The sequence below is a fragment of the Ziziphus jujuba genome, chromosome 9, assembly GCF_031755915.1.
Source record: "Ziziphus jujuba cultivar Dongzao chromosome 9, ASM3175591v1".
NCBI lineage: Eukaryota > Viridiplantae > Streptophyta > Magnoliopsida > Rosales > Rhamnaceae > Ziziphus > Ziziphus jujuba.
Window position 1 is genome coordinate 8,159,531 of NC_083387.1, and position 24,682 is coordinate 8,184,212.

The 24,682-nt window shown below is 34.8% G+C and overlaps 3 protein-coding genes across 3 annotated transcripts; 1 reads left to right on the top strand and 2 right to left on the bottom strand.

The window, feature by feature from the left end:
• Positions 1-3,357: 3,357 nt before the first annotated feature.
• On the bottom strand, positions 3,358-7,149 carry LOC107426520 (putative disease resistance protein RGA3). The gene has a single exon (XM_016036719.3). The coding sequence runs from the start codon at positions 7,147-7,149 to the stop codon at positions 3,700-3,702; it is 3,450 nt and encodes a 1,149-aa protein (XP_015892205.3). The 3' UTR covers positions 3,358-3,699.
• A 4,384-nt stretch (positions 7,150-11,533) lies between these two features.
• On the top strand, positions 11,534-20,659 carry LOC107426733 (probable sphingolipid transporter spinster homolog 2). The gene is made up of 16 exons (XM_016036994.4): positions 11,534-11,872; positions 12,523-12,654; positions 12,930-13,031; positions 13,812-13,916; positions 14,058-14,133; positions 14,284-14,358; positions 14,572-14,674; positions 14,754-14,819; positions 15,687-15,762; positions 16,737-16,834; positions 17,075-17,151; positions 17,326-17,439; positions 17,887-18,006; positions 18,272-18,400; positions 18,730-18,808; positions 18,949-20,659. Exons 1-16 carry the CDS (start codon positions 11,757-11,759, stop codon positions 19,083-19,085), a joined length of 1,605 nt encoding a protein of 534 aa, XP_015892480.2. The 5' UTR covers positions 11,534-11,756; the 3' UTR covers positions 19,086-20,659.
• A 460-nt stretch (positions 20,660-21,119) lies between these two features.
• Positions 21,120-24,526, bottom strand: LOC107426734 (soluble inorganic pyrophosphatase 6, chloroplastic). The gene is made up of 6 exons (XM_016036996.4): positions 24,201-24,526; positions 23,447-23,607; positions 23,202-23,302; positions 22,903-23,084; positions 21,554-21,652; positions 21,120-21,449 (listed from the first exon to the last, which is right to left on the bottom strand). The coding sequence occupies exons 1-6, from the start codon at positions 24,450-24,452 to the stop codon at positions 21,357-21,359; spliced, it is 888 nt and encodes a 295-aa protein (XP_015892482.1). The 5' UTR covers positions 24,453-24,526; the 3' UTR covers positions 21,120-21,356.
• Between the last annotated feature and the right edge of the window lie 156 nt (positions 24,527-24,682).

Below are 24,682 nucleotides of genomic sequence, written 5' to 3' on the forward strand. Positions count from 1 at the left end.
TACCCACCAAAAATCACGACCATCGGACCACCGACGCGCCGGGATCGGAGCGTTTTCCGGCGAGGGGTCAAAAATCTTCAAACGGTGATTTCTCCGCCGTCCGACCTCCGTTTTGCTCACCGTTGGTCCCGTTGGATTGCTCTCCTCACGATCTACAAATCTGCAAAATTTCACAGCAAACGGCCACCGTCGGAAATTACTGTTCCGGCGACGGTTGCCGGTGACGTGGCGGCCCGCCGGAAATTACTGTTCCGGCGAGTACCCGAAAATTCCGGCCAGCTCCAGTCCGCAGTGTTCGACCTCCTGAACCCAAATCCGACTTCCGTTTCTGCCAATTCGCGACGGTTTGGGAGAATTGCGGAGCCGAAACCCGAAAAGCTTCCCGACGAAATTCAAACCCCGTCGGGTACGATCATCGAAAATTAAGACCGGATCTGTGATTAGCATCACTCGAGCTTCGATTCGGTATATAACTCGTAAATTCTAGATATCGTTTGTGTTTTGACCCCCCGGGTACCGGGTATTATTTACCCGAATAAAATATTAATTTATTTGACTGTCTGTGAATTTTGTTCTAGGAGCACCGGTGAGTCGTAGAATTGATCCCGTAGTGGATCATGGGTTAATTGCGTGCTCCAGGTGAGTGACCCACCTTCAAATAAATTTTGGGGAATTTAATTGATGAATATATTATGTGTGAATTAAATATTTGGAATTTAATTTCTATGTGCCAAATATTTATTGGATTTATTGTAGAATTATTTATGAATTTATTGGATTTAAGAAAATGCGAATTCTACAAATTTATGCCATGTGGAATTATTTTATGGTTTTGAGGATTTTGAAATTGGTGTGGTTTTAATGGTAAATTGGGCACGATTTGATTTTCAAATATTTCAAGGAAAATATTTGGTTATGTTGGTGATTTCAATTTTTATGAAATATGCCCATAAAATATTATGGGATTTGATTATGATATTTCGAGAAATTATTTATGCTTGGAAAAAAAAATGTGGATATTTGAATTGATGGATTTGGGAGTTGGTGGATTTGAAAATCATGGAATTTATGGTATAGATTATAAGGAAATTGTGGAGAATTTCCCGGTTCAAGCGGATGGATTATGCCCGCTATGCTTATGAAAAATGTGAAAATTGTTTTATGATTTAAATTTATGGATTTTATAATTTTTAGATGCACCGTGCACGTACTGGTGTTCTGATTATGTGATATGGTATATGTGATATGGTTAGTGTGCACACGGTTGTGATTAGCGCGCAGGTGGGTGTGATTAGCGCGCAGGTGATGTGATTAGTGCGCAGGTGGGTGTGAGTAGCGCGCGGTTGATATTATGAGGGTGTCCTGTGGATGCCATCGGAGAGGGCGGCCACCCCCCTTTGGCCGGGACACCAGGTTAGCAGCGGCGCAGTGGGACGCCACGCGACCGTATGCCGGTTTCTTTCTATAACCTCCTGTCTGGCGGTACCTTGGGACGCTGGGTACTGTTGGCGCCACTGGTATATAGTGGGTGCATCAAATGATTTTCAGAACTGTGTTTTAAAAATAAAATGTTTGGAAACTGAATTGGAATTAAAAATATAATTGTTACCGCTTCTGGTATTTAATTGATGTCTTGGTTTTCGGGAAATATGAATAAAGGGTTTTGTGAAAATGTTTTAAAAGGGGAACCTTTCCAACTGAGAGAATTGTAAGGGCTTTGAGAGAAATTATTATTTCCAAATAATTATTATTTATATACCTATTACCGTGGTATGATAGTGTAGAGTAGTAGGGTCGCTCACTGAGATGATTAGCATCTCACACTCTTAAATTCCGTTCCTCTAGGTACCAGGTTGTCGGTGTTCACTCGGAGCGGACTTGATCTTCCTCGCTGTTTTAGTTCGGCAGTACCCTGTTATTCTTTTATTGTAGTTGTAATATTTCTTTCACTCTTGTTGTAGTTATTTTGCACTGGATTACTGTATTTATTTTTTTTAAGTACTACAATTTGTGGAACCAATTTGTAGTTTGTGGGAGGAATAAGGGGATATTTTTGAAGTGTGTTTTCAGTGCAGGTAAATTTGTGGTAAGTAAATCCCTTAGGGGAAGTGCTGCCGGATTTTCCGTTGGAAGGTTCGGTGGTATTTCCCTGGGATCAGGGCTGTCTAGGGTTCCGGAGGAGGAATTCTGGACGGGTCCTGACAGTTGTGTTTCAATTGAGAGGCTAAAGTCAAAGTCAACAGCTATTATATATAAGCTTTAGCCATTAAACGATGCCGTTATACTTAAAAGGCTTGGATAGATGACTCAGCAAGAATTAGTTTCGTTTTTGGAAGCTTATAGAAGAAGCATGACTGCAAAAACAGAGAAGATGGAACATAAGCTATCAGTTTTCGATCAAGGGCCATTGTTATTCTTGTTCTTCTCTTTCTTCTTGTACCCTTTTGCTCATTGTTTTTCTCTTTTTCTTGGTATAGATTAGTATCATTCTGGGTGAGTGATTTGTGAGAAAGAGAGAGGTTGTAAAGGGGTTTATGGGTTGGTTTCTTGGTTTAGAGAATCTGTATAAACCAAGAGAAATTGCTACAATGGTGTATTGATCTTTGTTCACAGTGCAACAACTTCTTGGATGGAGTTCATCGAGGATGTAGGTCATTTCTCGACCGAACCTTGTAAAATTTGTGTGTTCTTTCTTTCTTTATTTCTGTTGTGAGTTAGACTAATATTTAATTAAGTTTCAATATTGTTTTTTTCATCTAGTTGTTGTTCAATATAATAAGAATATCCCGCTTAGTAAATAAACTAAAAAGTGCCAAGTCCTTTTGCATATTCACTAAAGCACTTGGTACTTCCCAATGCACATTGTTAATGAACGGTTTCATTGTTTCTAATATATATATATATAAATATATGGGTTCTTTCTTATTTTATTTTATTTTATTATTATTTGAACGTAATTATATCAACATCCTCACATATATAAATATGATATTTCATAGGATTTCAGTGAAGTAAACATATTTGAAAAAAATAAAGAAATTATAAATATCTTTTAACTATATTATACATTATGAGTAATTACTCTGGATGACTAATCTGACTGAAGTTGTCAGTCCAAGAAGTTTATTCACATAACTAAAAAATCATGTGTGTAAATTTCAAAAGTATGATAATCATTTGTAAGTCCGAAATTTCAAAAAGAAACTGCGATGATAAAAAGAAACTTTAAAGAGGTAAAGCCATTAAAGGTAACGGAATACAGGGAAGCAGTCATTTGTAATGGTAAGATACCAAAATGGAGAAATTACCATTGATCTGGAAAATACTTTGTCATTAGTATCTGGAATGCTTAAAAGATTGAAATCACCAATAAAGCAACAACAGTAACCAAGACAGGTCATGATACCTGTAAAATTATTACAAAACACAAGGGCCTTGTAGCAACAGCAGTAACCAAGACAGGTCATGACACCTGTAAAATTATTACACAGCACAATGGCTTTGTCTGGTCATGATATTAGCTATAAACTAAATGACACCATATCCATTAAAGAAAAATATTTCTAAAGAACCCAAAGAAATGTATTCAATTATTTTTTTATGGAAACCTTTTTTCATTTTACCTGACTCGTTGTCTGCTGCAAGTTATTCTCTGGTTTCTGAAAAGCTACTACCTTCTCCTCTCTTCAGCTTCCAAGATCACCACTGGTCCAGATTAGGACAATCTTCAATGGAAAGATGCTGCAGAGTGGTGAGATGTCGGAATCCTTCTGGGAGTGATGTCAAATTATGACAATCAGAAATGGCCAAGGATCTTAGTGAAGAAAAATTAGTAATCCATCCAGGCAAATTTCTTAGACCCGAGCAGCTACGAATTTCCAGTCTATGCAGTGCCTTGATATGTTGTAACCCTTCTGGTAGAGAAACAAGTCCAGGACAACATAGAATGCTAAAGCTCTTGAGTGACAAAAGATTGTGAAAATTGTCTGGGGAAAAAGTTAAATTTGGACAGTACATAATGGTCAAGTGCTCTAGTGCATTAAGGTATTGCAGTCCAGTTGATAAAGAAGTCAGGTTCTTGCAGTTTTCAATGGATAAAACTTTGAGAGAGCTCAATCCTGCAATACCATCGTCAGGCAAAGAGAAGAGACCATGGCATTCACTAATCTCCAAGGACTCCAAAGATTTCAAATATTGTAGTCCTTGAGGCAAACAGGACAGCTCCTCACACCAGCTTATGGACAGTGACTTCAAAGCAGTGAGTTTCTCTAGTTCTGAAGGCAGTGAATGAAGATTTTGGCACGAAGAAATCTTCAGAGAAGTTAACGAGCCATCGTTTTTCAGAAGCTCTTCTGAAAGGAGCAATAAGCCCGGAAATGTGTGAATAACAAGATTGGAAAGTGAGGTTGAATTTTCCATGGAGTTGATGATTGATGGATGACAATCCTGCAGCTCCACATGTTGGACTGATGGAAAGAGTGGCACTGCCATCAAGTTCGGACATTTTTCCAAAATTAATTTCCTCAGCTGTGGAAAAACTTCTGTATTATCCATGCCGCACCAATCTTCCAAGTTTGGAAATTCCCTGAGTGTTAGTTCTTTGAGAGATGGGAATAATTTCTGGCTGTCCTGACCATAAAATTCTCTCGAAATATGTTTGATGTTATCCATTCCTTGCAAATAAAGAGTCTCAAGAAATGGAAGGTGTCCAAGAGCTGGCAAACTTTCACATCTTTTGCAGTTGATCAATGCAAGTGCCACCAGATTCGGGAGAACCCAGAAGGGAAACTTAAATCCCGGAAACCCTTTGATGAAAAGTTTCCTTAGATTCGGGTGTGGTTCAAGGCATGCAAGAATATCATCCACTTCCAATCCAGCATCAGAGCCACCACTTCCACATGGTAATCCTGGTACCTTTTTCCCTGCTGACTTTGTATTCAAAGCCACCTCATTGTTCCCCCATGATAATCCCAACACATGAAGGTGCTTCTCTTTCAGATTAGCATTTTTTGCTTCTTTTGCATTTCTAACATTTTCCAAGCTGCTTATGGTCAGCTCACCTTGTAGATCTAGACAACTGAGCTCCATAAGACTTTGTGCGCTCCCTTCACCCACAATATATTTTGGTAACGTCTGAAGGAGAACCAATCTTCCAATCTCATTTGGCATATGAGTTAATCCTTCACAGCCAGTTATATCGAGGTGTCTTAAGTTAACCAACTTACTGATTCTGTCAGGAAGCTTCACAAGGTGGTAGCAGCCAGATAAATACAGCATCTGCAGATTGAAGAGTTCACAAATTGCATCGGGGAGTTCTTGAATGGAAGTGTTGGAGAGATCAAGATATCTCAAGCACATCAACTCGCCAGCTGATATCTGCAGTCTTTTAATTCCACTCCCACTTAAATCCAGTACCCGTAAGTACATGAAACTTGTTATGAAAGAAGGAGGAAGCTCCTGAAAGTTGACTCCAGGAGACAACAACAACAAGGTTCGGAGACGTGTTGCTTTGAGCATCACTGATAGAATTGCGGATGACTCAAATTTGCATACGACTGATGAATGACGGACTCGTGCAAGGTTACCTTTTGGAAGAGCAAACTCAAGTTTCAAAAATTCATCGCCTGCCACAGATTGAGCAAGATCATGGACTAGATCATGCATTTTGTATACTGTGATGCTGTCATCCCCAGAATCCTTCACTTCTTGAAATAAGGACATCCACAACAAGGCATTGAAATAATCATTTCCTACGTCCTCTAGTGGTCTACATTCTCCATTTCCCATAATTAGGCCCTCTGCCATCCAAAGACGGATTAACTTTTCCTTCTTGAACTCATAATTTTTGGGAAATAAGGAACAGTACGCAAAGCATCGTTTGAGATGTGGCGGTAAATGGCTATAACTCAACTTCAGAGTGGGCAAAATCCCATTTTGGCTTTTATCCAAATTGTAAAGCTCACTCCGCTGCACAAACAACCATTCCCTCTCCTCTCTTTTAAACCTCAGCAGACTTCCAAGTGTTTTTGCTGCTAGTGGCACACCTCCACATTTCTTGATAATTTGTTTTCCAATTGGCAACAGATTAGGATACTTTTCCTCTTCTCCTCGACCAAAAGCTCGGTTCTTGAACAAATCCCAACAATCATCTTGGCTCAAGACATTGAGATGGTATGGTGAAGAAGTTGTCCCCACCATCCATGCAACTTCATTACTTCGAGTGGTTACCAGCATCTTGCTTCCTTCCGCACATCCAGTGAACAAAACTCGAAATCTGTCCCATTCTTCTTGATCTTCATTCCATATGTCATCTAAGACAAGAAGACACCTCTTCGAACAAAGAGATTCTCGTAGCAGCATCTGAAGCATATCCATCTCTGAGAATTCACATACTCTCCTTGTTGCTGATACTATGATTGCTTTGATGAGCTTCTTAGCATCAAAATCATTGGAAACACACACCCATATTTTCAGATCGAAATAGCCTACCAAGCTAGCATCATTATAAACCAATTGAGCCAGTGTTGTCTTGCCAAGGCCTCCTATACCAACTATAGGAATGACTGAAATACCTCCATTGGTTTTCCCATGGCAGGTAGTAAGTAACAACATTCCTAAGATATTCTTTTTATCTTCCTCTCTACCATAAACCTCTGTTTCAACCACAAAAGAGACAGTCTCTCTTTTTCTAGCTAAAAATTCATGCACATCTTTACCCTTTTTCTTGAAATTTAAGTTTAACCCTTCCCCTGTAATCTTATCTAACACCATCAACTTTTCTTGAAGTTCACAAGCAACATCGAAAATTCGCCTGCTTGGTTTGAAAGGCAAAAGCAAGCCGCTTACCTTGTTACCTCTAGTAATATTGCTTCTGATCTCGCAAAGAGTGATTTCTGCAGCAAGCTCATCCAACAAGTCATCTGAGTCATAAGCTACATTTTTGAGCTTGTTTAGCCAAATCTTGACAGCCTTATCAGCGACTTGTCGTTCTTCTGCATCTTCAAGGAAAGCTAGAATCATTGGTAATGAGTATTGAAGCTTTTCGAAGTTCTTTTTAAGATCATAGAGGTCACGGAGCTTCCCAAGGAGTGGAGAAGCTAGTCTGTCAAACACAACTTGTAGAAGTGGGGACAAAGCTAATTCTGCCATTTTTTCTGCTTTTCTGGTTAGCTGATATGTTTTCAGTAAATCAAAGAGCAAAACCAATGAAGTAGGTGGAGTGGCAAATGGATTGCTTACTATGAATATGAATTTTTGTTTTTTCTTTGTAAAGACAAACAAATAGAACAAGTAAACTAGAGTTTCTTTTTTACACATGGTCCCTGAATTTTATGTGTATTTTCCTGATTGTCCACTTAAAACTTGAAATTTAACCATGCAACAATGCTGTTTTGTTTCAACTGATTGCCAATTTTCTTGTTTATAAATTAATGTTCGAAAAAGCGTGAACCATATTTTGCATAAAATTAATGCCTGAAAACAATTTCCTCCTATTAGGTTGATTTAAAATCTAAATCTTTCTAAATAGCAGGTGAACAGAAGCACTAGTTGTAGTTGATCTAAAAAAGAGGGGGGAAAAGAAGAAGCAATAATTGCAGTTATTTGACCAAAATAAAGTGTCATAGGCATCAAGAATTAATACATATGTGATATTGAAATAGAAAATCTATTAGGAAAACATGACTATGACAATACATGTGTAAAAGCAGGGGGTGAAACAGAAATAACATGAAGTCTAAGAGGATTCAGCAAAATGAAGAAAAAGAGACCATAGTATAACTAGTTAGCCATGAAAATGAAAGAATATTCCCCCAATCTATTTTACCGTTGGCTTCCATTTCATAGGATATTCCCCCAAACTATTTTACCCTTGGCTTCCATTTCATAGGACGTGTCTCCAAATCATAATCCATGCGATTTCGGTTCCTTGGAAGATAACAAAACGGCCCACAAACTTGCCGTTTTTCTTATATCTTTGCCATCGATATCAACGACGTCTCTTATGCGTGCTACGACAAAATATTAGAGCCAAAATATTAGAGCCAACCATGAATTTTCACACACGCTGTGGATGGTAAAACAAGTAGATGTTTTCGTGGCCAAACCAACTTGATTTTCCCTTGATTTCATCGTTCATAATGATCCAAATTTATCTAATTTATTACCATCTCACTCTTTGGTCTTCCTTGTGTATTCGTATCGTTTTACTTTGCAACAAAAAAATAAAGCGGGGTGATATATCACTGGTTGTACTTCATTAATATTGTTGTAGAAATCGGTACCCTTTAACTTTTTTTATTTTTTTATTTTTTGATATATATAGACTTTAACTATTAATCATAAATAATTAGCGTTTAGATAGGGATTGGTCGATGCTTGTTTAGATTGCAGCCATGCATATAGCCAGTAAGAGAAGCAAATATTAACAGGGCCATTGTTTCCAGATATTTAACAAAGAATGTTGATCCTTGACTTGATACATTCAGTGGTGCACAAGTAAACCTATGATTTATATACAACAACAAAAATAAATAAATAAGCAAAGCTATTATTTGAACACTATTGAATATATTATTTAAGTTGAAAGAAAAATAAGAACCAGAATATTACTATTTTCATAAGCACCGATGTATATTTCTCACTTCGATGCCACTTCACTAATCTTGAATATTTTTCAACTGTAAGTAATTAATCTTCTCAGGCTTTCTTTCTTCTTCTTCTTATTATCATCATTTAAATGTTTTATTATTATTATTATTTTTTTATGGAACTTCCACAAAAAATGCTTCAATGATTATAAACATGTCGACTAGGAACTAAAAACATCCATATATATAAATATATACTTGCTCTCGCATATATATAGCTTTTCTTGAAAAATAATATTTGTTAAATTACGTAGTATGGTTTCTTTAGTTTATACGGGTTGCTTCTCTTCTTTCTTTATTTTGTTTACTTGTTAGTTCTCTCTCAAAAACATTTAATTACATATATTTTTGTCTTTGGTTAATTAAACTTAATTAAATCTCTGTTTAGGAATTGTTTAACTACGTACCAAGCGATACTTGAAAGATTTGCAAATTAATCAGTTGACATGAAAATTAAGCTGCTTAAAACTATGCATAATATGGTGCTCGCCAATAAAGAGATGAAGTTAAATATTTGGTTGGCCAAGAAAGCAAGCTCGCCAATAAATACATTGCAGCCCCTCTAACCAAATATTTAACCGTTTACAATTCAAAGCATGACGAACTAAAGAATGGGCTAAACCTGCCTGAACCCATGCGCTTAGCAGTTTGAGGACCAAAGTTACAGACCGGAGAAGGAACCAAGAAGGATTGAACGAGTAGAAGGGTTGGAAAACTGAACACAGACTTCTTCATAATAATCCAAGTGAAGCCGTGGAGATCCATCAAGAAACTGAGAGATCGATATTTCCCTCTTTAGCTATGAAGAAGAAAATTAATCTCGGCCCATATGGACCATGCAATAATAATAAAAGAGTCCACATCAAAAGAAAAATAAAAAAAAAAAACTCAACCACTGCCATGCAAATATATCAATAACAGACCCAAAGCTAGTTGTAACCTTTTAACACCATATAGAATCTGGTCTGCTTCCACACCTCCTTGGAACAAGGACAATACCAAATAGCATGCAACACATCCTCATCATAATTTAGAAAAATTATCACGCAACACCATTAATGTGAACTTTGTAATTTTTAATTAAGTTTAAAATTGAAAAAAAAATAATAAGATAAGAAATGAGGTGTAAATTATAATATAAAGGTTAATTATGTATAGAGAATATTGAAATTAAATTTAAAATTGAGGGTATTAATTGGAAAAAAAAAAAACTAGAGAACCCACATTGAAATCAAAACTAAATAAATGACACATTGATAAAAAGGACGGTCAAAGAATAAAATATTAAATTAATATTAATTTTAATCTATATGATGGTAAAATTGACTTTTTGTAATTTAAATAAATAAAAATATGAGATTTATTAACAGCTATTAATATTTGTGGGGTTAATGATGAATTGTAAAATTTCAAGAAGATAAATGATGTTTTATCAAACCTGAACGGAGTTTTCCTATATTTAATTAAGCTGGACATTTTGAGATTTTGACCTACTAAATATAGGGGGGATGAGAACAAAAATGTTTATGCCATGGTATACAATTTTGCTGATATCCGTAAAGAAGAGAAGAGGAGGTAATTTTATTAATTACTTTTATTAATTTATAATTACTCGTTTTGTTTACATTAATTTAACTTATTTTATGATGTTTGTACATCTGAAAATTTAAAATTCTTTTTATTGGCAGCAAGAGAATCGGAAAGAAAGAAGATAAAATGGAGCTTCAACTAATGGAGCAATCATAGAGGAAGCAGAAGAGTAAGCTGAAGGAAGGTAAAAAGAGGAAGCTATGCAAGCTATTATAAATAAAGAAATTATTTTTTTTATGGTTCCATCAACTTGACAAATATATTCTTAGAATTAAACGGTCACACACAAAAATAATGAAAAAAAAAAAAAACTATGCATAAATCTTTTTTGATATGTTATAGATGAAAAATATATTGAATGTAATTGATATTCAATAGAATTAAATGAATAAAATTCTGTATTTCTTTCAAACATGCTCTTGTTTATATACCAAATGCATTAAAATTCTGATTTTTTACCGACCACTTAGAATCATTTAATTTTGCTTATTAATGTATGGTTAACGTAATTGGTACTACAAATTATTATCACCATCAAGTGGTAATCATATCAACTTCAGCGGCATTTACCAACCCAAAAAAAAAAAAAAAGAACAACATCAATGGCAAGTAATTTTTCCTCCTATATATAATAATCATGAATTTAATAAAAACTAAATATTTAAACATTTCTCATAGGACATGATGATAAATTTACTGTCTTTAGCCTTTATTGAGCACAATATGTTTAAATTTTTTATTTTATTTTAAGAGTTTTGGAAAAATAAAAGTATAAGGCAAATATCCAAAGACAAAGTATATAATTAAAAAAAGAAGGTTTATTCTTTTTAACAGATAAGTCAAAGAATTTAAGAAACATAGAAAATAAAAAACCCATTAATAAATTTGTTAGACTTATAATAGCCTAATATCAAACGTAACCACTGAATTTTTATAGAAAGTCAAATTAAAAAGAGTTCTAACCAAATTAGTAGTCTTTAAAAGATGAAAATCCTTTTTTTTTTCTTTTTTTTTCATGCTAACCCACCACAAACGAAATCCCCAACAAATCAAAAATAAGAAATAAAATAAAATAAAATCTCAACCATAATATTCCAAAAAATCCAGATAACTATTGCTATCATCCAAACCAGAATTCCATAACCCACCATTTTCTATAAAAAGGCAATTAATTTGTTTTAAATTTTAATTATATATATATATATATATATATTACTTTCCTGAAAAACGCTTTCGTTTTCAGTGCCATTGCAAATGTTACAACCATCAAAAAGCTGACGCAAACAGCTCTACGAATCTCTTGGTACAAACTAAGAGAGAAAAAGAAAAACCAACAGAAAATTAAGAAAAAAACAAAAAAAAATAAGGAAAGAAAAGCAAGTCTTCCATACCCAACTACCCTTCTTCACTCTCTTCACTTTGACTGTATATTTTTCCTTTTAAAAAAATAAAATAAAATATTTACTGAAAAATAAAAAAATAATTATTTATTATATTATATAGTATTATTCGTATTCTATGGGTAATGAGGAGGAAGAAGCAAAGTCTTCTGAACAGCCCAAGGCTTCGGAGGAGACAGCCATGGCCAACGTTTCGACTGCAGCTCCTGCACCTTCCTGGTTCACGCCCAAAAGGTACTTGCTTTCCCTGCTTTCTGCTTTGACTACCAATAAACTGTAGGAAATAAGTCAAATATGGGTGTCTTTGGTTTTGGGTTTTTCATACGTTTTGTAATCCGGGTATGGAGAAAAAAGAGGTCAGAATTTTGAATCCTCTGAAGGGTAGTGAAGTAGTTTAGCTTAGTTGGTTCGGGAGTGGTTGAGATTTGTTTTTGCTTATATGGGTTTTTGAGATTGAAGATTTGGTTTTTTTCCATTTTTCCTTCGTTTTCTAGGCTGGTAAACGGGGGGAATTGTGTTTGATTTGTTGAAATTTGTGTTTCATTGTGGAGGAAATTATATGGATGTAAAGGTAAAAATAGGGAGGTTTTGATGCTACATCTATTACTTAATATGGAAAATGAAAGGAGTAGGGGAAGGTAGTGTTATTGGGATATCAGCTATAAGAAAATGAGAGTTTCGGAGGTCTAGCAATGCTCATTTTTTTTAGCTATTCATGTTTGCGTTGGAGCTTTGTATGATTAGTTTCATTTTATTGAATTCTGCGTTCGAATCAAGAAAAACTTGAACGTTTGGTAAACTATATGACACATTTTAGAGTGATTATTTCTCTTCTGGTGATGATTTCAGTCACGTGTAATAATTTTATTTATGTGATGTTGCAGGCTGCTTGTTATATTCTGTGTAATCAACTTAATAAATTATATAGATCGAGGAGCAATAGCAAGTAATGGTGTGAATGGGAGTAGTGGAACTTGTACAAAAAGTGGTACATGCACATCTGGTAGCGGGATACAGTAAGTGCTTAGAGGCTTTTATTTTAGAATTTTCTTTCATATTTTTTGTGTGGGGTTTTTGGTAATGCTTGCTGAGGCTTTATTTTTATCTATCCAAAAGAAAGTTGACATTGTTCTCATACTCATGCCATTTCTAGTGTACAGGATAAGCATTTCCCTTAGCTCTGGTTGCTTCTCTTATTTGATATCTTACCTCCCTGTCCCCTCTCCTCTCTGTCCCTATGGAAAAATATAGAAGCATAAAGTTTCTTTGATAAATTTCATGTTCTATGTAGGGGGGAATTTAACTTGAACAATTTTCAAGATGGAGTTCTGTCATCTGCTTTTATGGTTGGACTTCTTGTGGCTTCTCCAATATTTGCTTCGTTAGCGAAAAGGTAATGTCAATCTTATGTTGCTTTATTTGCCAACTGTTAAAGCATAGGAGGAACGTATTTTGAAGCCTAAGTCTCAATATGACTAACAGAATGTGAAAAATTGCTGCATATTGGTAACTGAAGAGGCAAATGGCTAACAGGGCTGGGTAAAATTCTCATCATCATAACCATCTCTTTGCTACTTATCTCCAAAGCCACTTTATATACTAAATTTTTAATGATCATATCCTCCGCTGCTTTTTTGCCTGTACTCACATTATTTTTTGTTTTGTTTTACTCTTTGACCCTTAACCAACTTGATAATTCATGTCTTTCATGCCAGTACTTTTTTAATGCTTCAATGAATATGTCCATATCATATAAATTTCCTCTTAGTCTTGCAAATTAGTTCCACTTTCATATCCATAGAAGTATCCTTGTTCCTAATTTGTATCCTTTTTAATTATTTGTTAGGATCTGCATTTCAGCTATTAGCCAACATTCTGAGTTAAATATCTGGCATCGCTTACCCTCCAAATTTGTAGGAATTTACAAATATGTTACCAGCAATATTGGCTTCATCTATCCTCACCTAAGTTCTGTATTTGATAACATCCTTAATGTCTTGCCCTTGTAATTATTTAAGATTTAGATAAAATAATCTTTTGTTAGTCAATTCTCCATATACCTTTATCTATTTAATCTATTTTCCTACTTTAAGTAAAAATTTGTAATGTTTTTTTGTACGCACAAGCATATATTTCTGCTTGATATCTTACATAAAAATGAATTATTTTGCAGTGTAAATCCGTTTAGGCTTATTGGAGTTGGGTTGTCAGTTTGGACTATTGCAGTAGTTGGTTGTGGCCTTTCATTTGATTTCTGGTCCATTACAATCTGTCGCATGTAAGTGGCTTATGCTTTTTTATTTCTTTATCTGTTCCACTTTCTTTTTCTTGTTTTAGGTCTTTGGATACTTTAGGTAATGGGAGACATTACATCGGTACATCTGTTTTAGTGGTTTTATTGCATTTCTTGTCTCTGTAGGCTAGTTGGTGTTGGTGAGGCTTCATTTATAAGTCTTGCAGCTCCATTCATTGATGATAATGCGCCAGTTGAACAGGTTTGATTGTTTCTTTGTACCATGTTTGGCATTTATTAATATTTTTCTTCTGTTAGTTACTGTAATTATTAACTCTTCCTTTTAATACAGTAAACTTATCTTTGTCATCGCTTCTAAACATCTGTCTCGTAACCCTATCTTTTATATCAGAAAACTGCATGGCTTGCAATATTCTACATGTGCATACCGACAGGATATGCAATTGGGTATATTTATGGTGGAGTGGTAAGTTTTTATACTTTATGATAGACAAAAGAAGGTCATTTTCTGTTAATTGTTAACTTTTACTTCTATTACAAATCTGCATTACAAAAATCCTTTGTCTACAAGTTTCGATCTGCATGGTTATTTTCATTTACTTTACTGTTCCTCACTTTTTCCTTCTTGATTACTGTCCTTGATCTTAGTTATACTAGTCATGTCATTTTCTCTATATAGATTGGAAGTCATATGAATTGGCGTTATGCATTCTGGGGAGAGGCCATTGTCATGTTTCCATTTGCTGTTTTAGGTTTTATTATGAAGCCTTTGCAGCTGAAAGGTGTATTTTTGTTTCGCATTAATTTGTTTTAGTCCGGTGAGATTTTTCCAGCTGTTAGTAAAACAACCTGTGATTGCAGGTTTTGCGCCTGCTGACTCAAACAAGGCGCTGACAGCAGTAGACGCAGCGGTCTCTGAAGTTGAAGGTGCTGAATGTTATAATCCATATTTATGCATATCTTGAGCTTTTGTGTCAAACTGGCTTTAGCATGATGAACACATCTATTTTGGGCCAATAGATATAAACCACTTGTGAACAAATAAATTATTTTATGGTTTTATATACCATATACGAGTTGCGTAACTGTGCTTGATTGATTTGTTTGGTTCACATGACACCTCACTCAGGTAAATTGAGTTGAGACAAGTTGACGTAAGACCTTAAGTTTTGGGTAGTCTCATTTCATGAATCATGTAGGTGAAAGTTCTTGTCTAAATTTATATTCTGGTAAGAAAATTAGTTCCTAATTTTATAATGGAAAAGAAAATACTGTTAATATATTTTGTTTATATAAAATACTGTTAATATATTTTATTTTATAAATTGTAGCTTAAAGCTCATGTTACTGAATAAACCTGGAAACTGATTTCATTTAGTGGATGTTCCTGCAGATGTACTGGAGTACTGTCAGTATAAACTAGTATGTTCAAATGTAGAACATATGTGTAGAAGTATTAGTTTGAATTGCATACCATTCTCTTTTAAAAGTTAATATTTAATGTCAATCAAATATCAAAGTAGGTAGTAATTTATGTGATTTTTCATCAGGGACAAAAATCCAGAATTTATCCGGGACAATGCGTATCCTTAATGGGATGTGTGTAGAAAAATATTTACACGCATATCCTTTAAAGGATATGGTTGTCCTGGATGAATTCTGGACAGAGTTTCCCGAATGGGAGAATTACTGGTAACATATATAATAATTTATAATCCAGAAGTTGTTGATTAGGTCCTGTACATTGTTCGCTTTGTTTCCATTATAATTTGGTTTATATGCTGGCTGTTTCAGATGTTTCAAATGGTAATAGAGATGCATTGCGTGGGGAGGAAGCATTCAAAGATAAAATCACACATAAACCTTCCAAGTGAGGTCACTTCCCCGAAATATATAATATGTTTTGTGTTTCACTGTTTATAGTTCGTAGAAATTAAATATGCATATATTTGGGTTTTAGCACTTGGTAGATTAACTGAAGTCAATAAGAAAGCTCCCCTTTGAAAACCGTGCATTCTAATATTTATGCACAGTTACTGACCTCATTCGTATTGTCTCTCTCTGTCTATTGCCGATGTTTACAAGTAAGACCACTTTTGTGTATATGAGTGTGAAAGATCACTTTTGACCTTGTACTACTGACACAGCTCAAACACCCTAGTATTTTAACTCAATGTGGTTGTCAAAGTTTGTGGGATGGAGTCGTGAGTGTGAAATATTTGTTAATTATCTAGGATTGGAATTTGGAAGGTTTAATTGTGAACATTTGACAGAGTGAGTAGATGACATATTGAGTGGGGATATTGGTTAATCATATATTAGATTTGGGGCGTATACTGAATAGTGAACCAGAGTAACCAAATGGCATCCCTGCTACACACTTAGAGGGATCCCTCAATGTTGGCAATTGGTCCTTAGCTGTTGTTTCCTGATCATGTGTGTATAATGTAGTACATCAGGTGATAAATCGCACTTTTGTACATACACATTCACTATATAATACATCAAGTGTGCATTTTCCCATTTTATCCTTCTGTCAAAATTAAATGTAATCTAACCTTTTTGACTTGTAGTCCTCTCCTTTTGCCAATGATTTCCAACTTAAGACAGCTTTAGATGCACATACCTGCTAATGCCTTTAATTGACAACAAAATGTTGAAAACATTAAGGGGTTGCCTTAAAAATATCAGGAACCAGTCATAATTAGGTTTTGCTGATGCAGTTGCAGTGTATGTTCTAATTTTATATTTTTCCTCTGTCATCCTGAGTTATATTTCTTCGTTTATATGAAATGAACCAAATATAAATATATATTTGATATCATCGATCTAATTTTTTGGCAGGCTACCAATTGCAACCAGAATAAAGAATCAAGTCTCAAGGTTTATGAAGGATATGAAGGTGCTTTTGGTTGAAAAGGTTTACGTCATTAATGTTCTAGGTAGATCTTTCACCTGCATTACCTATTACAATATACTGTAGTGGTTGTTGTTTGATCAAATGAATCAGATGATCAGTCTGTGGAGGATTTACCCATCAAGATTCTTCTCCTTTCAAAATACCTGGGATGGAATAATTTTGTAGTTTTTCAACCTAAAGAGGATAATTAATTGAGTTGTGATTTTGCTTTTTCCGATTTTCTATATACCAAGCCTCCTAAAAGTGTAAATATCTGTTCTAGGTTACATAGCATACAACTTTGTCATTGGTGCATATTCATATTGGGGGCCTAAAGCTGGTTACAACATATATCATATGGTAAGCATTGCCTTCATTTTGATGATGTAAATTCTTCTCATAAAATGTAACAATTTTTAATCTTTTGTGTGCTTTTACTTAAATTTACGCATAACTGTAGTTTGATTAATTGAAAATGTAAGATAAAAACTTTGAGATATTGTTATATAAATTAAAGTCATGATCTTTTGGCAGGAAGATGCCGATATGATATTTGGAGGTATTACTGTTGTGTGCGGAATTTTAGGCACCCTAGCAGGAGGATTTGTTCTGGATTTCATGAGTAACAGCATCTCAAATGCTTTTAAGGTTATTACTCTCATGTGGGACCGAGCTGGAGTAGTTGTATATTGTTCAAATATTTCAAACAAATATTTGAAACAATTGTGCTGAAACTCTTCCCATATCATATTAAATAATCTATTTGATGCTGATAGAAACAGTTCTGAGTTAATTGCTTGCTTATAAAGTGTTTTTGAGGCTGATCTACCCCCCTTCCCTGGGAGGTTTGTGCTGGTAGGAGACTAATTTGAGAACTTTATTAGAAATGATGAAGTCATTAGGTTTTTCCTGATAAGAAGTTTTAAAGAACCGCTACTCAAAGGTTTCTTTTATTGTCACTGCAGTTGCTTCTAATATTTGGCTATTTTTCTAGTGATTATCTAGTCTTTTCAATTTTTTTTTTTTTTTTTTTTTTTTGATGTTTTTCCCTTTTGTGGTATCTACTACTGAATAGTTTGGACTTGTCTCTTGCAGCTTCTTTCAGCAACAACATTTCTTGGGGCAGTATTTTGCTTCAGTGCGTTCTGTTTCAAGAGCATGTATGCTTTCCTAGCTGTTTTTGCAATTGGGGAACTACTTGTCTTTGCCACTCAGGTAATTCTTGTTTTGAATCAAGAAGCAATTAGTAACTTTATAATTTTCTCCTTGGAAATTATTCTTTGGGTGCAATAGTGAGCTAAAAACTTGTTAATTTGTTATATATATTATCTTTATCTAGATATCTTTTTCTTAAACTAAATGGAACCTTGCACTGCTCATATTACAATCAGTTTGTCTATAGTATGTTTCTTGCTTTGCTTAAGGCATCTTGCTGAGCAATAATATTATTAATATCAAATACATGCTCTTTCCATTGCAGGGTCCTGTAAATTTCATTTGTCTCCATTGTGTTAAACCTAGTTTGAGGCCACTATCTATGGCTATTTCAACAGTTTCAATTCACATCTTCGGTGATGTACCTTCCTCACCTCTTGTTGGTGTTCTCCAGGTTGGCCTTCATTGTTTTCATTGTTTTCATTGTCATAGCTTTAAAAATGAAACTGGATTGGTCCATTTTGCAAATGATGAAACTGGTGTTTGGCTGAGACTCAGTTCACAGAGCAGTGGAGCTCTGGACCTATAATGCTTGTTTTAGCTCTAAGTGACTGATTCTAACATAAGTTCATTTCATATTATACTGATGATTGTATGAAAGGGATTATGTATTCATTTGGTGGTTTTTCAGTTGCTTTTCTGGTGATAATATCAATTTGAGGGCCTTAAGATATTAAGTTCATTAAAGCTGTCTCTATTACTTAATTTGGAGGCATTTTGCAGGATTCTATCAACAACTGGAGGACAACGGCTTTGATTCTAACATCCATTCTCTTTCCGGCAGCGGCAATATGGTTTATAGGTAAGGCTGTTGCATTACTTATAAAAAGCAAGTCAATTTAAGTCAGAATTATCATGCAGATAGCCCTTCTAGTAAAAAAGAAAGGCTGTTTCAGTAAATAGCGGGATTTTGAATTTTGTGAAAAAATTGTGGCATTGCAGGAATATTTCTCAAAAGCAAGGATAGATTTAATGAAGATAGCGAGCGTCATGTTAGCACTACAACTGAAAGATCAAACACAGCACCCTTGCTTGGAGGCAAACCAGTAGAAGCAGAAGCTTCTGCTGAACCATGTTGATCGATGCCTCTCTTATTTCCTTTTTGATTTTGTTTTGTTTTGTTTTTTTGATTTTTCTTTAGTTATATTGGGAAAATGAGGCCTTTGTATTAAGTTCATCATGTAAATAAGTTCCTCTAAAGTTATTTTAGTCCTTTTATTTTCAATGGCTCTTCTTTATTCTTCTATTTTGGTGGTAAAAGGTGATAAGAAATTATGGAAGATTTTGGTGGCGGATGGATGTTAATTCAATTATCCATTACCATGACATGTTGTTGGGATCTTTTTCTTTTTTCTTTTTCTTTTTATTTTCTTAAATTTTATGCGTGGTTGTTTTTCCACGTAATAATCCAGTGTATATATAACTCATATAGTAGAATAGTTTTTATTTTAAGTTTCAATTCTACGTATTACTTGCTAAGATATTCCAACTCTATATATTTACATACATTGAATATGTAGTGAATTGCAATGTTGAGTTGCAAAAATTAGAAGTGTTAATATCACGAATTTGCCTATAAAATAAAACTCTACAAGAAAAGCCTAGAGAACAAAGTTTCTTACACTAGTAATTTTCGTATGTTGAATCTTCAATTCTAAAAATAGAAAAAAAAAAATAATAATAATAGTTTAATATATTTTATACAAAATATAGTTGCAGAAAAAAGAAAATAATAAAAGTCAGAGAAAGGAACTATCTATGTATGAAAATCTGTGAACATGTGCCCGCCAAACAGTGGTTGCGGCGTTTCACGTGTTTGGATGACTGCGGAAACGCGGTGACACGTTTTAGGCAAACGCTAGTTAATCTTTTCACTCCTAAAAACATGGCGGCCAATGATTGGTTATACAAAGTTTGAATCGTGAATCCAGCCAATAGTCTCGACAGTCTCAACCTGATTCTCAAGCTTTCCGTAGTCCTGAATGCATCAGATCCTTCCGCTCTCAACAACATAGCAACACCCCCAGCTTTACAATGAAAACAACGGAAGCAAAACCCACTGATTCTTTTCTTTTTCTGGTTTTACTCCATCCACTGTATCTCAGTCTCTCTCTCTCTCTCTCTCACTCTCTCTCTCTCTATATATATATACACATATATATGAACTATCAGACTCTGCCTATTTGTTTTCAAAGTCTATCCCATGGCACCTACAGCAGCAATGCTCATTCTGTCTCACAAGAACACATCAAGTTCACCACCTCTTCCCTCTCCTCCATCATATCCTGCAACTCTATCTGTAGGTAAAATCCCAGCAGCCAAATGGGTTTCTGATAAAATTTCCACCTTCAAACCCAAGTCAATTGTTAAACAGGAAAACACCATGGTTGATGATGTTCATGAAGCACTGGAAAAGAAGTTTGAAAAAGCTCTTCAACTCAGCTGCTGGTAGTCCGTTTCTATGCAAGTTTTCTTCTACGTGTTTATTTATGTATGTAGTTTATGCTAATCTTATAGACGAGTTGTATATAGATCATGATAACCATGTGTTCAATATAATTCTTATCGAAGAAACAAAGAATAATGAAAGAAAATTGTAGTGAAAAACATATGTAAATGAAGTTTTCTAAATTTGCTTTATTGTTCTTGGTAATTTAACAGTTGCAAATACTGAATGGTTGAAAAATTTTGTTGTTATAAGCCCCATAGGCAAATCCTCCTTGAGATAAACGATGAAAGTCTTATCAAGTGGAGAAGAGAGTTGGTAAAGTGCTTGACTATAAAATAGCAAAGAACTAAAACCCGCATATGCAAATGCCAATCAGAAGCATTACGAGAGAGAGAGAGAGAGAGAGAGAGAGAGAGAGAGGCCACATGCCACAAGCTAGATGATTTATAGACTCAAACATCAAATTAACATTTTTATTTATTTATTTATTTTTTTTTTATTGACAATCTTTCCCGGTTGCTGCTTCAAATTGCTTTTTTATCTCTTCCTAAGAAGTAAAATGACTAATTACTGCAACCTAAACGCACCCATTTTTCATCCTTTACATACAGAACAGAACAATAAATTTTAAAACCATAAAGCATGTTAAATTTAAATGTAAGTCTTGCAGTCCAGAATAGAAAGTTTCATTTCATAATTAAGACCTAAATATTTTTGTCTACAGCAGAAAATAGAAGAGATTAGAGGAGACTAATGGTTCATTTCAGCTCAATAGGGAAAAAAAAATTGGCAATACCGTCAAACATTTATATATTACCAGGACTCGGCTAGTAGAAAGATCTTAATGAATTCAATAAGAATACAAGCTATAGCATCTGCAGTTCTCATCCTACCAATTCCTCTATACAAGTGACAGCTCTCCTCCAGCTACTGATCTCTTCACAAGTTTAGCCCACGATTCGTTGGTTTCAGTGATGACTTTAAGTGCATAATCCTGACACAAATTATTTCTAGAATCAGCTTCAAAATCCATGATATATCGATAATGAGAGAGCAGCTGGAAAAGATTGATGCAGTGAAATCAAGATTTAAGATTACCTTGTTTGCTGCCTTGTTGCCAAGACCAAACTTGTTAGCAGGCTTTCCATCAGGGATCTTGTAATCTCTAAACCAGTCTCTTATTGCAGTGAGTGTGCCCTGAAGGAAACCAATTAATTAGGCGCTACAATTTCGTAGCTTTAATTTGTTGCATAAACATAAATCTTGTACATTTTGTCCTTTACATATATAGTGATTGAAATACCGAACTACGAACGCACAAAAGCAAATGCTATATTATTCCTCAAATAATTTGTTTCTAAAAGAGCAAATATCTGTACCCTATAACTTTGATGTCACAAAGTAGAGCCAATTGGTACTTACCAGGAAACTCAGTAAAGTGACTATACATCAAGTCAAAACAAGCATACTAAGAGAACAACTTCAGGGATAACTATCAACTGACCTTTTGAATGAGCTTGTTTTTGAGTCTGACACAAGAAACATTTTGAGTCTTGTGTGTACTTTTTTAAAACTTTTTTATTGGGGGATGGTGGAAGTAACAAATACAGCATTTTCACAATAGCGTTCAGAAATGAGGGCCAAATATAGAAAAAATAATATTGTTAAATAAAGATAACGCTCAAATAAATAATTTGTTAAATAAAGATAATGCTCAAATATTTCAATTGACCATGAGAAGAAGAGTGATTGGAAGAGCTTATGAATACGAAACTTTGTATTCACAACAAGCAATCAACTATAGTGCTTACAAAGTATTTACCATAAAGATTCTCCCAGAACTAGTTCAAGCCACAAATACATAACTTTGAAGAATCTATTCTATTCTTCCTAATACACTTTCAAGACACAGCAAGCCATTGTATTACTAGTTAACGGTCTCAATTTATTTGCATAAGAAAATAAAATTAGAGATTCCACAAACTCCCAATCTTCCATTGCTCTCCATTATCTAAGACATCTCTGCCCAAGAAAACAGTTATACTCACTCTTACCAACATCGAATAAGTCCAGAGGAATTCTAAAAGGCTATCAATATACAACATGTTGTGCGAAACTAAAAAACACACTCAAAACACATTTTTAATTTAACTGCAGGAGGATGCCTAAGGTACCTCAAACATTTACAATGGTCTCTTACTCATTAGAATTGTAACTACTGCAAATAATCAATGTGATCCAATTCATACTTCACACTCTTCGGTCTCTTCCACAAACATTCTTCACTAACAGCATTGCTTTTCAGTTATTCGGCCAGTTAGGTATATAAATTTCCATCCTACCAGTATCAACCCTTCTCCCTTACCCCTTCCACCGGCTAAGAACGTCATAACAAAGGATGAATAAGGAAAAAATTGAAAAAACGGGTAGGAAAAAAAAAGACGTACTGGGAAATGCTTCTCAACATCATCAACATCATTCACAAGTGAAGCTTTTGGATCGTCCAATGAAATTGCAACTATTTTCCAGTCAAGTTCTCCCTCATCAATCATAGCTAAAGCACCCAAAGGCTTGACTCTGAGAACCTCACCAATGTTTCTCCGCCTTTCACCAATCTCAACAACATCAACTGCAAGTTTTAAGTGTAAAAAAAAAAAAAAAAAAGAAAAAAAAAAAGGACTTTATTTTAACAGTACCATTAACAAAGGGAAAGAATACGCAAGAGAACTAAAGAGACTGATTATACCTGGATCATTATCCCCTAATGCCCCTTCAACTTCAGAGTTAGCAAAGGATGGGTCTTCCCAGGTTTGTGGTAGTAATCCATAATTCCAATTTATATTGTAACTGGAAATATATTTTCAAAAAAGAATATTCAGAAAGCAGAAATTCAAGAAAGTGGATTTTCAATGATGAAATTATATTAACAGATCAAGAGCACATGGTAAAGAAACTACTAGATCAGTGATAGGTAGAGTTTTAGTGGCTTACGGATAATATCGAAGCTTTCCTTTCTTTGTATCCTGTTTTATTGGAGTGTACTGCTCATCAGTAGCAACCTCCATCTTTGCACTTGATTCTTTGGGTATTTCGACAACAAAATTGAATGCACCATCACCCAAATGCAGTGGAATATCATGCCAAGGGGAAATCTGCACAGGAGCCCGAATTTTGGTTTAGAGGTCTGGTAATAAACAAATTAACAGGCTAATAAAATGCAGACTAAGTCTCACAAAACCATGAGATTACAAGACAACAGCCCTCAATATCATTAACCAATAGAAATATGGAAAAGTTCGACAAATTGAACAAATAAATATCAAGTTACAGTTATTGTAAGCAATTTCGAGTAGCATTTTAGAAGCAGCAATTTTATTTTGTTATTTATTTTGAGCAATATATACTTTAATTATCGACTATACAATTGCTTAATCTGCAAAGAATAAATCATCCCAATTTACATACATAGCCAAAGAGTTTCATTTGCTGAAGTGCAATAGTATTATCTCCCACATAAAATACAAAAGCTTTGATTTTTTTTTAATTAAAAAATAAAATTTCTAAACTTTTTTTTTTTCAGCAACCAAATAAAACGAAGCTTAATCCATAATTTACACCTGGCACAATGCCAGATTCATCTCTTAACTTTTCCAATATTTTTCCCAGTAACCAACCAAACAAACACCACAGAACAATAAACAATCTGAAAAAACAAAAAAAAAAAAAGGGGAAAAAAAAAACTTACCTTCTTTCCGGAATTGTCGACGAAGAAGACTCTATAATCGAGGGTTTCAGGCTGACCTTGCTCCTTGACCTGAACCTGGGGGTTATAGATGGCGGTACAAGTGAAAGACTTCTTGAGCGACGGTACTCTCCTGGTGAAGCAAGCGCGGGGGTTAAACGGACCCTGCTTGGGCAGGAAATGAATCGACTTGGAAAGCAAGCAGGAAGTGGTGGCGGTGGTGTTTGCGATGGCCATGACTCTTGCCGTCGCCATGGATGGACAGTGAGAGTGTGTCTTGAATGTGTTAAAAGAGTCCCTGCGAGTCAATGAGAGAGAGATGGATATAAAGAAGCTAGAAAAAAAAATGAGTTTAAAAGTGGGATTTTGAGCCACATAACAGGTGGTGAGATTTCATTGGCTTGAGTCCCACTGATCTCAAGGAGAGAGCGAGAGAGTGAGAGATTGTTGTCGGGTCAACCCGATCACCATACTATACTTTTTAG

What these genes read in the sequence shown, in the direction of transcription:
- LOC107426734 (XM_016036996.4), bottom strand. Translation starts at nt 24,452, where the DNA reads ATGGCGACGGCAAGAGTCATGGCCATCGCAAACACCACCGCCACCACT. An exon ending in ATTAGGGGATAATGATCCAG is followed by an intron (nt 23,085 to 23,201) that starts GTATAATCAGTC and finishes TAAAACTTGCAG; the next exon opens with TTGATGTTGTTGAGATTGGT. An exon ending in GCAACAAGGCAGCAAACAAG is followed by an intron (nt 21,450 to 21,553) that starts GTAATCTTAAAT and finishes AATTTGTGTCAG; the next exon opens with GATTATGCACTTAAAGTCAT.
- LOC107426733 (XM_016036994.4), top strand. Translation starts at nt 11,757, where the DNA reads ATGGGTAATGAGGAGGAAGAAGCAAAGTCTTCTGAACAGCCCAAGGCT. An exon ending in ACATCTGGTAGCGGGATACA is followed by an intron (nt 12,655 to 12,929) that starts GTAAGTGCTTAG and finishes TGTTCTATGTAG; the next exon opens with GGGGGAATTTAACTTGAACA. An exon ending in TTTGCTTCGTTAGCGAAAAG is followed by an intron (nt 13,032 to 13,811) that starts GTAATGTCAATC and finishes ATTATTTTGCAG; the next exon opens with TGTAAATCCGTTTAGGCTTA.
- LOC107426520 (XM_016036719.3), bottom strand. Translation starts at nt 7,149, where the DNA reads ATGGCAGAATTAGCTTTGTCCCCACTTCTACAAGTTGTGTTTGACAGA.